Here is a 13,830-nt window from a genome sequence, read left to right as displayed (position 1 = left end):
GAGTCACCCAACATTTCTTTTTTTGGAGTTGGACAAAATGTTTGAGTGTCAGGATAAGCTCCTGCTAACCTTTTTTTCTGGATAGAGATTTAGACACAGGAGACCAAATCCTCATTTCAAATGAAGAGTCAGTCACACACCATTGCCTGAAACGTGTTGCCATGTACGGTTGTTGTCGTAGCTATTACTGTCAATGAGCAAGAAACTCACATTACCTGCTGATGTGCTGTATAGTGACCTCAGGTGATGTATGATGGCAACAAGCCCAACATGGGGGTGTCCCATTCCTTCACCTTTTAATTCTTTGTTTGTTGCTGTTCTCCTCAACTCGTTTTGACCCTGTATCCCTCATTCTTTCTTTGCATTAGCCACACCAGTGGCTGTTGGTGTGTAGATTATCCATGGCGTGTTAACACAGCCAAAGGGCTGGAGCACACGGAGAAGAAAGGAGGACAGGAGGGGGAAGAAGAGGAGGAGATTAAGAGTTGAGCCTCTACTGCTTCACCTATGGAGAATCCACATGAAAAGGAGGACACCGTAGTATTGGTCCATGCACATCATAATTTGTGTCAGAGGGTGATGCTGATAGGCTAACAGTAATCTGTTTGATTTTTTATCCTCCATCTTTGTTTAAAGCACTGATGCTGTCTATACTAGCCTGACCACACACATTAGATCAACAATACTGTCGTATCATGCAGTGTCAAGCTCTTCAAATGCTAGAGCAAGTTACAATACTTGCAGCTGTATTTTTGTATTAAACAAAGTCAGGATGCTTCAAACAATGTGGATATGGTTTACAAATAGCAGGAGCTTCTCTATAATTGTGATGACTGTCAGTAATTGCAGGCATAGAACCGTAACATGCCAGTAGTTTAGATACTTTAACTACTCTTTAGCATCTCCTGCCTCTTACCCCAGTCTGTGTCGTGGTAGCAGGAGGATAACATTGTAGCCTTAAAGTCCCTGTTGCCAGCCACATCCTGGAGCTCTTCCTTGAGGATTTCAAAGTGTTCCCAGGCCAGATTGGATATGTAATCCATCCAGCATGTTGCATGTCTGCCCTGGGGTCTCCTTCAGTTTGATGTGCCCATGAGGTTTTACTTTGAGCTCCTTCTGCATATCTGAACCCTTTACCTTGTCCCTGAGGGTGAGCCCAGAGGGTCTGCAAAGGAAACTAATTTTGCCTTCTTGTATCTATGATTTCCTTCTTTTTGTTACTTCTTAGAGCTCATTACCATAGGTGAGGGTTGGAGCAGAGATCAGCTGAGCCTCACCCTTAGGCTCAGCCCTCTCTTCCCCATGACAGTCCTGTACAGCACCTATATCACTGCAGGCAGCCCACTGATACACCTGTCAATCTCAGATTCGGTCCTACCTTGCTGGTGATGGAGACCACAGGATATTTTTGTTTCGTTCAGTTTGATTGGGATTGAATTGTTTATACCTCACTAAAGATCTGTATTCAAGCACTAGATGGCTCAGAGAAAGGCCCTGGTTCCCCATGTTCCCTCCACACACCCACAACACACCCTGAGGGACTTGGTCAAAAGCCCTCTTCAAGTCCATAAAGTACTTAGAGCCTTTTGGATCTCAAGCCTCTATAAACGCCTTTTCAATATTCAGACATTGGCTTTGTTGCTTTACATAAAGAAATGCAGTCGACATCCTATCCAAGACCATGAGACTATAGTTTGAGATACACATATCCTTTACACCCGTATTACACCATTTCAGTTTGTTATCCAATGCATTAAAATTAGACAAATATACACACAGAAAAGTGTACAGCAAATATTTGAGCATTGGTGAATATTGTGATGAAAATGATGCCAACGCATGTGAGTGTTGTCAGTAAGGACTAAGTGGTTTGTTTATCCTCCCTTTTCTCAAATTGAGGTGAAGTTTAGGTTTATGGCCTGATCACAACAATTAACCCCCTCTTCTAATTTGGCCTAATGGTGAAGTCTCTGCAAAGCATAAGCTGTCCATGTACAAACAGATTTGCTGTTCACGACCTTAATATGTTCTGCCCAATGGGTTTGCATTCTACTTCCAGCTTGATAGCCATAAACACTCCCAGACTGCGCAAGAAAGAGTGAGAGAGCATATATTCATTCAAGTGCAGCAAAGCAAGGCCAGACTGATGGTCATTAGAATGCAAAATGTGATGCTGATTATGACTTTGTTTAGAATGTGCTCATCTCACCTTAAAGAGCTGGGCTATTTGAGGAAAAAGCCATTTACCTGAGAAGGCAAGGCAGTCATGTGAGAAAAAGCTCCTCTGAAGCTGCTTATTTTGATAGCATCTGTGTAAATGGCATTTTGTGACATTTGCAGTTGCATCTTCAGAGTTATGTAGGCCGTTCATAGATTTAGTCCAAACAAAGGCAGCTAGACTCATTATTGAGCTGTTCAATTGTTAACCTGTCTTTAGTGGTCTCATTGATCCTAATCAAGCACCTGATAGCTGGCATGCCCAGGTAACTTCTGATAAGGGCCACTTATCTTATCTCAAGTTTGTTTCAATCTCGAAAACACAGATGAAGAGGTGAAAGGCATCTGATAATAAATTAATCTTAACCACATCCGCATTATGTGTTCTTTGTTGCTTTGTGTCAACTTAAATCCCAACCCAAACTTAAAGTAAAGATATATTTTCAACTGTAAGAGGTCCCTATGCACACAATCATGCTTTTGCACAAAAATATTAGGCTGATAAGCTGCAGACATACAAACATCAGATACACGCATTTATACCACTTTTCCCACAAACTATTTAGGATACATTTTTTAAAATTATGTTTGCAATTTATTTAGTCTGATATCCTTTAATCTGTTTGAGGAATAAAACAATCGGAATCAAGGTCACTATAATCTATGTAAACTGAAGTACCACTATCTCTTTAAATAGCTTTAGTTCTCTTTTTTTGTGAGATTACTTGAATGTGTGAAATGAGAATATATACAGAAAATCGTCAGTTGGGATCCATGTATTTTTTAGACAAATGATTTATGACAAATTGACTGTTACAGAGATCAAAGTTCATATAATTGACTTTTCAGTGCATTTGTTGGCTATATTTTCTTTCCTTTTATTGACAGTTGCCATCGTTACAGAGGAAGGGCCGGTGTCCTAGGAAACGATGGAGCTTTTGTAATAGGCTGCATTAGAACTTTGTGTATATGTGTGTACTTGTGTGTGTGTGCATGTAATGGATCCTACATCCGTATCTTGTGGAAGCTGCTAATAATGAGGCACAGTGAAAGAGAAGGAAAGAGACAAAAGATACAACAAGCATGAAAAAAGCTGTTGCAAATGCAGCATAACTTTGCATATGAAAACTGTGAATCATGTCGTCACACAAAATTCATTGAGCTATTGGCATGTTTAAAATCATAAAACGTCTATGGCCAACTGCTGTTTTGTCATGGAAAAAACTAAAAGACGTTATGCTGAAAGAAAAAGGATGTATAGATCTAAGAATAATATGTTATTTCTAGTATTCAACAGGGAAACATAATTCAAAACAAAAATAGGCAGAATACCTTTGCAAAAATATCAAGACATACAACTCTGGAGAGTATTTGTTGTGTCCCTCTTGAGTTCAGATGAGGAATAAATTAGAAATCCTTGAACTGTTTTTTCCCTGGTCACTATAACAACAAAGAAGAGTCTGCTCTTTGCTCTCATTTGGTCTAATCTCAAAGTGACTGTACAAAGCCTTCTGGTAGATCTTTCCAGTGGGCTGTTAAATTGTATTACAGCCAGAGAGAATATGTAATAATGTAGAAGTGAAATATAAGATGGTACCAACTCGTGGGTGTTTCATGATACTGATGCTCACAATGTAGAGATGACTATAAAGAGTTGAAGAACATCCTACAGAAAACGCTTTCTGATGAGAAATGATCAAATATTACAGTGTAAATGTAGAGAGAGAGGAAATTGGACCATAGCAATGTAATGAAATTGATACGACACATTTAGGTATATAGAATTGGGCAGTTAAAGATGTTTTTGAGTTTTCTGATATCTGATTTGTGCTTGTTTAAATGTAATTCAGTATTTTTTTATTATGTTAAAGTGCAGTAGCCAATTTAAGCCTCATCCTGTGAAACAAAAACAGGTCATTAAAGACGAGAAGAGAGCAGCGACCATCTCCACCCCCTTCCTTCTGTCTGACACATAGATAACATGAGTCAACCCAACCATCATCAGCTAATCTGCAGGGAGCAGCCGAGGTCAAGTTGTGTACATAACTTCACAGTAGGCGTATGGTGTGGCAGAGGTGCGTGAGTGGAGGAGGCAGGTTTGAGTCATTGAAATAGATATCCTTTAAGGGATCTAATTTTTTGGCTCTCTGTGTCACTTTGACATCAGCCTCATTTCCCTGCTTCTCCTTCCCTCGCTCCTCTCTCTCCGCTGTGTGTGCTGCTGATGTTCAGTACCGGGGCTCAGACATTAACATGCGGCAGCCATCCCGGCCCCTCAGTCCCTGCAGTAATTGGAAAGCCGTCAGCAAGCCGTTGTTTCGATGGAGAGGGGGACAGAGAAAGAGAGGCTGTGTGAGATAGGGTGAGCAAGAAAAGCAATGGAGAGTTGGGGAAAGAAAGAGACAAACAAGGCTTGAAATGAGGAAAGGGGTAGACGGAAGAATGGAGAAAGGAGGGTAAAGGGCACATGAGGCTAAAATGTCTGAAATAATGACGGCTATAAAGTGAGTGATACAATGTGCCGGGGGATGAATGGCAAGAGAATGAAAGAGGTTGAAAGGCGGATGGACAGGGATGAAGGGGTTTAGAGATTTCTAGTCTTTCAAGTCAATGTTGCAGAGAATAGCATCCAGTCCCAGTTCACTCAGTTACTCTCAAGACAATTTCAGATCAGGTAAATATGAGCTTATGATGTATATGTATATATATATATATATATATATATATATGTATATGTGTGTGTGTGTGTGTGTGTGTGTGTGTGTGTGTGTGTGTGTGTGTGTGTGTGTGTGTGTGTGATTAACATATGTGTCTGTACTTAATGTATTGTGTATGGATGTCAAAATACAAAATATGCTTTTACAACACAGGAAGCAGAATGATGCTGAATGCAACTTACACAGTGGTGGCAAAGTAGTGATGAATGAAGACTAGGCGGAGCTCTGCCGATGCTGTATTAGAATTCACCGCCAGAGAGAGAGAGAGAGAGAGAGAGAGAGAGAGAGAGGAGGAAAGAGAGAGGGTGAAGATGCAGTGCGAAGAAATGTTGAGAAGGAGAGGGATAAGAGGGTGAAATGGAAGCAAGAGAATGAGAGAAAGAGGGGATTCAAGGCAAAGGGAAAGAGGGAGGAGCGACAATTAAACCAAATGGGCTGGAGCTTTTTGTCCCCCGCCCCACTGCACACAAGCACACACACACACACACATACACATACTCTCACAGCCTGCCTCAGGGAGCCATGGCGCATGCACGCTTGCAGGCAGACAGGCAGGAGGAGATCAATCGTGCTCTGGGACTAGAGTGTGTATGTGAGTGTCAGCGATGTGTTAGCAACATGCTGGTGGTGGCGTATGCCATGCTAGCGGAGGTGCAATGTTAGCAGGAGTGGAGGGGGCTGTCTGTGTTATGTGCCTGTGCACACGGCTAGAATGCACATAGAGGACTTGTGGTGTGTGAGTGTGAGCGAGCCATCAAAGGGGAGGGGAGCCACGGAGCGCAGCAGCAGCAGCAGCAGTAGCAGCAGCATTGCCAGAGTGTGTGTGAGTGTGTGTGAGCGAGCGTGTGTGTGTGAGGGGTGGAGGGGAGAGGAGAGGCAGACGCGGCGGGACTCCCAGGAGAAGGAGCGGGAGTCGGGGAGCAGACCCAGCCTCTCTCCTCCACAGCAGGAGCACCAGGACCCAAGGACGAGGCAGGATCTGTAACCCAGCCTGGAGCAGCTGGACCTGGGGACACGCAGGGATCTCTGTCCCTCTCTGGAGGGGGCTTCTTCTGGAGCCCCAACTCAGGATGTGTTGGACTAAGGGGGGCTTCCAGACGGATCTGACAGACCCACACAGAGAAGGAAACAGTGCAGTCCCTCTTACCGTTAAACATTTCTGCTTCTACCTCGGTTAGGATGCGGGGGAGAGGGGAGAGATAGAAGGAGAAGGAGAGGGTAAAAGGGAGCAATAAGGATATTGTCTGTGCTATTAAAGAAGGAAGAGAGGGAATAAGAAGAGGAGGAGGGGAAGAGAGTGGTTGGGAGGAGTGTACTCTCCTCTCATGACTCTCCCATGGAACACTGATTGTTGACTGTTGATCGGCAGGCATTTGGACTGGTTTATGAATCCCTCCCTGGCCAGCGTAACAACCAGGGGGTGTCACCAGGTTGATGTCCCGCTGACGACCATGTCGGTGACCACAGGCTTCAGTTACCAGCTCCCTGGAATCACCACAGTAACATATGTGTTTGTTTACAGCCCTGGCTCAGTGCAGCGAGACCCAAGCCCCCCTCATCACACGCCTCCAGCATTGACGGGCCCCCGCGGGCCCAAACGGAAACTCTACAGTGCTGTCCCGGGACGTACCTTCATCGTGGTCAAGCCCTACACACCACAGGGGGAGGGAGAGATCCAACTCAACCGTGGAGAGAGAGTCAAAGGTAGGTTGTCTGCTATTATTTGTGTACATGTTTTATTCCCTCACTGTAACTGCTACTTCTTGACAGTACTGCTGTTAATATTTTGTATTTCATCACTGCTAGTTTAGGATCTCCTGTAAAGTTCATGGCTACGTGTGGCTCTCATGACTGTCAGAGCCGGGTTTGTTGCAGAATAAAAGGGCAGACATTCCTATGCTCTCATACTTCTCAGATACAAAGGACACCATTACTCCACTGTGTTTTTGGCTGCAAAGCAGTTATGTAATCGCTCAACCTGGAAGTCATTTCAGTGTCGTTTGAGCTTGACATTGTGAATTATCATTCCATCCACTTTGTAAATGTGCTGTTTTCTGCTTTACACAGAGGTGCAGTGGCTTCGCTTTCATGTGTTTGTGTGTGTGCTTTTGTCTCCATCCATGCTTCACTCAAGACTATGACTGTAATGACGTAGAAGGTAAACTCCATAATATTCTTCTCACCCAGTATCTCTCCCATCCACCTGAGTGTGTCAACCCTACACCTACAGTGTAGCAATTAGTTCCTGGCCCTGTTTGAATCCACTTGAGATATGTGTACAATCTCAATATAAATCTGTGATTACTTCAAGGAGAGGGCATGCAAATTCAAACAGGTCCTGTGTGTTGGTTGTTGGTATGCATACACACACTGTGTCCTTCTTTTCTCTGAAAGTGCTTCCCCCCGAACGTATAACTGCTTTTGTCCTTCCTCTTATCACCTGTCCACAGACACCCTGCTCCACATTGACCCCACACCCTACATCCTGCCACTTCACAAACCCACATTAGCCTAATGGAAACAGTTCCCTCGTGTCCTCAGAAAGGCCGGAGAGAGAGAGAGTGGCCGCACTCATGCTGAGACCTCTCATGTTCCTTTCGGATCTACAGAGGCACAGGAAGTACAGATTAAGGGTCAATTTGGAATTTCAATTTGGATTTTGTGCAAACAACCACAACACACACACACACACACACACACACACACTTCTCAGAAACCTTCAGTAACAAGACCCCTCCTCTCTGCCTGGATACATACAGAACTGAAGTATAACACCCTGTTCCTAAATGTTTTCTGTCTTCCAGCTTCTCTCACCTTTACTCATTCACCAGTGAACCTCCTCCTGAATGCTTTGATGCCTTGCCTTTATAGTATTGTGTCTGTTTTATGAAAACACAGCTGTCATTTACACAGGAAGTACTAATACAGATGATAAACAATTCATGTTCAACAATTCAGACTCATGGTTTTTGCTGAACAAAACCAAATGATACAGCATTGTCTGAAACAGTGATGCATACTGATGTTGACACAAATGTTATCGGAAATGTGATGACTCAACAGCAGTCAGTATGCCTCCGTCTACCGAATGGATCTGCTGTCACTGGCTTTTCTGTCGGTGCAGCTGAATCCATAACCCTGCCACTAATGTGAACACACAGTGTTTTGCCGTTCTTTCATGTTGGCCATGCAGGAAACAAGCTTACAGTCGCATGGCTGCCAGCACTATGGCCCAGCCAAGTAAACCATCTGGCTCTGTTATGCAACACTGACCATCATAACCATTACCGGGTTGCATTCACTATGCTTCCGTAGTCCTGGGATATAAACTGAGAAATACGTCATCGATGTCAAATGGTTGTCAAGCATTTTAAAGCCAAGGCAGTTCAGGTTAAGTGTAAAAGGTTTGTTATGGTGACCATATTCTGTTTAGTGTAGTAGTGTTAGTAGGAAATGACCAGCTCTCCTGGTGCACAGACAGGCTAGGCCTGAGAAGCCACTTTCTTTAGGGATGGATGACCCTTCGTTTGATACATAATGCATTTCATCTAATCTGCATTCATAAATGGATGAGTTGCTAATAGTAATAGGGCTCATTTGCAATGAAGGACAAGAGGAGGTAAGGCAAGTGAAAGAGACGATGGGAGGAGAATTTATTTCTTTATCTTTTTCTGTCTCATCATCCTGATTAAGGTGACAAACAAATCAAAAACCTTTAGGGATTTTGATTAGCCCCAAGTAAAGACGTGTGTGTGTGTGTGTGTGTGTGCGCGTGCATGTATGTGAAGTAAACATCAACAGAATTGTTTGTACCCTGAAGCTAACTCTGTTATTGCTTCAGACTACAAATATGGTGATTATTCAGTTATAGTTAGATAATTAGCCTCTTTAGCTCCATAACCTCCCTAACACACGCACATATTCACACTCACTCATACACTCATCTCTGTCTTTCTGTTAATGTCCTCACATCCTTGTTAATCACCAACCATTCCAGAGGAGCATATTTATGATGAGATCAGACTGGGTAAATCTCATTCAATGATTTATCTGTTTGTGTTTGTGGGTGTGTGTTGGCATCCATGCTTACATACAGTATATAAGCTTTAGCATGAATGTCTATTAGCTCACCTGTTAGGAGAATAGATTGGTGGCCTGTTGAGGCAAGGAATATTATATGCTGTATAGGGAAAGATGTGTCCCACTGTGTAGTTTAATGAAGACCATTGATTTTCTTCTAATGAGAGATATACTTTAGTTCTCAGCAGTAGACTGTAGCACATTCCCAGTCAAGTGTGGTGGTGGTTTAATATAAGATTCTTGAAGATTTAATAATAGCACAATATGATGATTTCTTGTCTACTTTTTTGTAGTGGCGGATGACTTTCTGGACTCAGGTGGTAAATACAGTAGAGCATTCTAACTAAATTCCCATAGCACTCTGTTTTATGTAATCACTACAGCCAACTACTACTTCATGCTATGCAACCAGGACATTTTTCTTAACGTGAAAGTCTTGATGTTGTGAATATTAGTTGTTTTTTCCCTACTGTAAGATATTTATCACAATATTTTAGCATTTAATGAGAGCAAGCTGCTAGCTTCATTTTGCAGCTGAAGAGTGCTTCCAATTCCAAACCCCATTTTAGGTAACCTGAAGGGTCTTCCTCAACTGTTTATTTGTTTTTACACAGCATGATGGTTTTCTTGCAGTGTACATTAGCCAACTACAATTGAAAACTGTTAGTGGTTTCCTGTTACGATTTTCACATAAAAGTAGGCAGAAATTTTAAGTATGTTATCTATGCTGTAGCAGTATGGAGCTATATTAATGTCAGAATATTTGAGAGCACAAAACTAATTCTGAGCACTACTCAGTCTACAAGTCAACCTTTGAAAATGCACACTCACAGACTGGTTAGAGCAAATCAGATTTGAGCGTCTTGTGCATGCTTGTTTCTTAGTCTGCTATCTCGGTTTTCTCCAGCTGATTTGGGCACTTCTGAATTCTGAATTTTCTATTCTGAAAATGTAAGCCACAGTCTTTAATACTCATAGAATGTTTTATGTTTGAACCATTAGTTGGATCAGATCAAGGTAAACCCAACCAACCCACCTTTCTCTGTTAAAAAAAGAAGAAAACCCTACATCTGGTTGGCTACTTACTACTCATTTACTCTGCCATAATGGCTTGAAGAAATAGGATACAAACAAATTGAATGTGATTTTAGTCATTTGGTGTTAAAGCATTTTTAATTTTTTAAGAAAGACTGACACCAAATACTGCTGTTTTCCTCTATCTGATGGTTAAGGAATGCCATTTTCCCAGCTTTTTTTTGGCAAATAGAAAGAAGCGTCCAACAAAACGACCCTGCACTTGCAGGCCAAATTCAACAGGTAATCAAGACTGTGAGAAGTTTTGAACATTATCTGCTACACTGTTACACCATTTTGTCCCCTGTTGCACTCTCAAACATAGACTTTTAGACTGAGTGGCACTCAACTGTGTTTTGTGCTCTCAAATATTTTGTACTCAGCATATAGCAGCAGTAACATACAGTACTGTATGTTGTTGTGGAATAGTGTTAGTACTTTAATGTTAGAAAGCCAATACATATGTTAAGGTTTGAGCTTTGTGATTCAATTCATGTGTTGAAAAAAATGACATTATGTATTGATTCATGCCTTATAGCTGATGTCTCGTATAATGAAGAAAATGAAGTTTATGCCAATCACACTAATGATGATGATGATGACGATGCTGATGAACATCAAGGTAAAACTAATGTTTTTCTTTTTCATTTGGAAAGAAGGATGAGAAAGTGGTTAAAATTGGGGAGACACAATCATTTACAATTCTGCTACCATAACTAGATGATGTGAAGGTTGCAGACTTGTTTTATGTATGAACTTCAGTAACTGAGAATCTTTGGGTTAGTCTATTTTCCAGATTATAGTTTTGTGAATCAATTTCAAAAAGAATCTGTGAGATAACGTATTAGAGGAAGGAAGACTTATATGGTTCTCAAAAATGGCATGTGATTCCACATTTTCATCCTTCATTTTCACTTAGACTAGCACTGATAGATGCACATAAAACCCCCCTTAAAAACAGTAGATGGGGCGTCCCGGTGGCTCACACCGGTAGAGCGCTTACCATGTATGCCGTGTGCTGTGGCGGAGCCGGGTTCGAATCCGGCCTGAGCTCCCTTTGCCACATGTCTTCCCCTCTATCACCCCCTTTCTGTCTATCACTATAAATAAAGCAACAAAATGCCAAAAAAAAAAAAAAACAGTAGATGGGCCTTAAAGGCAGAATGAGTGGGATTTGTCTGCTTTCAAAGTTGCTCCTCCTCCCCTTCAGTGCTCATCATTGGGTGAAAGTGAGAAACCTCTGTCCGCTTTGTGTTTCGCCTTGGTACTGTATATATGCAGGGCTTTATTAACTGTGTCAGCCATTTTGTAGCTTTCTCTTGAAGGTGTGATTACATTCTGGCACCTGGTCGCAACGTTTTCATAGAATCCAGCCCTCACACCCTGCACGCTGTGACCAGGGCCTACACACCCACTACCCAAAGACCAGAAATGTCCCGAACACAGCAAAATAGAAAAGAAAAGAGAAAATAGAGGCACAGGGCAGGGTATCTCTGCGGCAGAGACAACACCATATTGTAGTGGGTCTTAAGTCATGATTGAGAGGGATTCTTTTTTGTGTGAGACTATAGAGTGTTTTTCAGGAAAATCCTACTCATTCAGCCTTTATATGTGTTCTTAGTTTCAATAATTGAATCAAATGCTAGAATCCCCATGAGCATACAGTATGTTTTATCCAACCGGTTTCTTCTCCACTATGAAGATCTGCTTGGAAAAACTCCCAGTCTTTACTCAGTGATTGTTAGTCCATTGGTCTGCTGTCTGAGATCAATGTCTCTAGACAGCCTTCGTCTAGACAAACAGCCCTGCTGTCCACCATTTAGCAGGGTCATCCACATCCGGCCCTCCAAGCAGACTCTTAGTCTCATGTAATGAGGTCTGTTTGTCCTTCCTCACTCACTGACTGCCACCAGACCACAAAACTAGCATAAACTTGGTATCATGGTTTGTTTGAGGGTATGACTTTGTTTGTGTGTGTGTGTGTGTGTGTGTGTGTGTGTGTGTGTGTGTGTGTGTGTGTGTGTGTGTGTGTGTGTGTGTGTGTGTGTGTGTGTGTGTGTGTGTGTGTGTGTGTGTGTGTGTTTGTGTGTGTGTCTGTGTGTGTGTGTGTGTGTGTGTGTGTGTGTGTGTGTGTGTGTGTGCGTGCGTGCGCGCGCGCAGGCGTCACTGATGGTGGTTAAAAGAAATTGATGTTTCCAAGATGATCGGATTTCGTGGTCTGTCTGTGTGTATCTGGGCACAGCTGTGTGTGTGCGTGTGTGTGTGTTTGATGATCCTTTTGGTTCACTCCATTAACAGGTCGCCTGGGACCATCCCCCCACCCTCCTCTCTATACTCATTTCCCTGCTCACCCCTGTGTTTGTTTCTACTCTTCCCCTTCATTGATGTAATCTCATCTCATCATCTGGATGGACATCTCTTGAAAGGCCACTTACTATCACCATGGTAACGAACAGGGACACATGCCACCGTAACGTGGTCAAGCTTTTTGCACACTTGCGGGCCCCATACACACCCACAGTCGCTGATACAGACGCATTCACACACATGTGCACACTTGGTCAAACTCAACACATGATTGCAGGTGCAAAGGTAAAACACACAGCAGCACGAAAACACATTCAAAAGAACAGATGTGTGTACCAATGTGCTGGTTCCCCCGCTGGGAGCATTAACTGCACGTTTAGGACATTCTTCTCCTCAACAAGGTGACACATTTAAGAGTATGCTTCCGTAACAATGTATTACATCTCTCACACACACACACACACACACACACACACACACACAAACACACTCTCCACATACACCTTCTCCAAACGCCATTATAAATCTTGCAGACAGCCATGAAAATGAAACCAGTGCAAGTAACGTTGAGATTAGACATTCACAAACATGATTAATGGGGTTTGGCCGCACCCAGTGTGTGCAGAATATTAACACCGCTATGGGCAGTGGAGGATACCTGCACCAGCTATACCGACGCAAACACACACAAATATACCAAGTTTTAATAGATTATTCCAGGTCTAGCTTAACACAGGCTCAGAAAGCAGCTATTACTGCTGTTATGATCTCAGGAAACACACAGAGTTGCTCGGCCATTTACTAATGCTGGCAAACTGATCACACGTCACAGGACTGCAAAAGCTTCCTGTTGGACACATTGTCTGAATTATGCTGCTATTATGTATTTAATTCTCTCCAACAATAGCAGCAGTGTATGTATGTTGATGTGTATGTGTGCTTTGAACAAGGCCGATAGTCAGTGTATTAATAAAAATAAGGCACTGCACAGTGCATCATGTTTTTGACCACAAAGCTTGCTATTGTTAAGACTAAAATGCATATGCATCTGTCTGTTACCAAGCAACAGGTGGTAAGTGCCTTACAGCTCTGACTGGTAATTTTAAGACAGAAATAAAAATGATCAAATTATGCCTTTAGTGTGTTCATTTGGACCTAAAAACAAATTTCTTCTACCTGCATATTTTTTAGTTTGATTTTTAGAAATATTCCTCCATTTTATCTTTTCATCTGCTTCTTGCAAATCCCATTGGATGAGAGCCTGTGTGTTGAATTTAGACTAAATATCATTGTTAGCTTCCCACAGTGAGCTTGGGCTGAATTAATTAGACTTCCTCTCTGTCTGGTAGTGGCACAAAGTGTACCGCGTGTGTGCGTCTGTGTGGGTATTTGGGTATCTCTTCATTGTTTTTTGCATCATGAAGTGTGTATGTGA

At 42.4% G+C, this 13,830-nt stretch overlaps 1 protein-coding gene across 2 annotated transcripts in view; it reads left to right on the top strand.

The window, feature by feature from the left end:
- Positions 1–13,830, top strand: part of shank3a (SH3 and multiple ankyrin repeat domains 3a) — a 183,914-nt gene that overhangs the window by 114,819 nt on the left and 55,265 nt on the right. For both annotated transcript variants that reach the window (XM_059335864.1, XM_059335863.1), the window contains one exon: positions 6,457–6,638. In XM_059335864.1, coding sequence (XP_059191847.1) covers positions 6,457–6,638 — 182 coding nt within the window. The remainder of the gene's footprint in view (positions 1–6,456; positions 6,639–13,830) is intronic.

Source organism: Centropristis striata, chromosome 6 (genome assembly GCF_030273125.1).
Source record: "Centropristis striata isolate RG_2023a ecotype Rhode Island chromosome 6, C.striata_1.0, whole genome shotgun sequence".
Classification (NCBI taxonomy): domain Eukaryota; kingdom Metazoa; phylum Chordata; class Actinopteri; order Perciformes; family Serranidae; genus Centropristis; species Centropristis striata.
The sequence above is the reverse complement of the archived record's forward strand: the minus strand, read 5'-3'. Positions and strand labels throughout refer to the sequence as shown.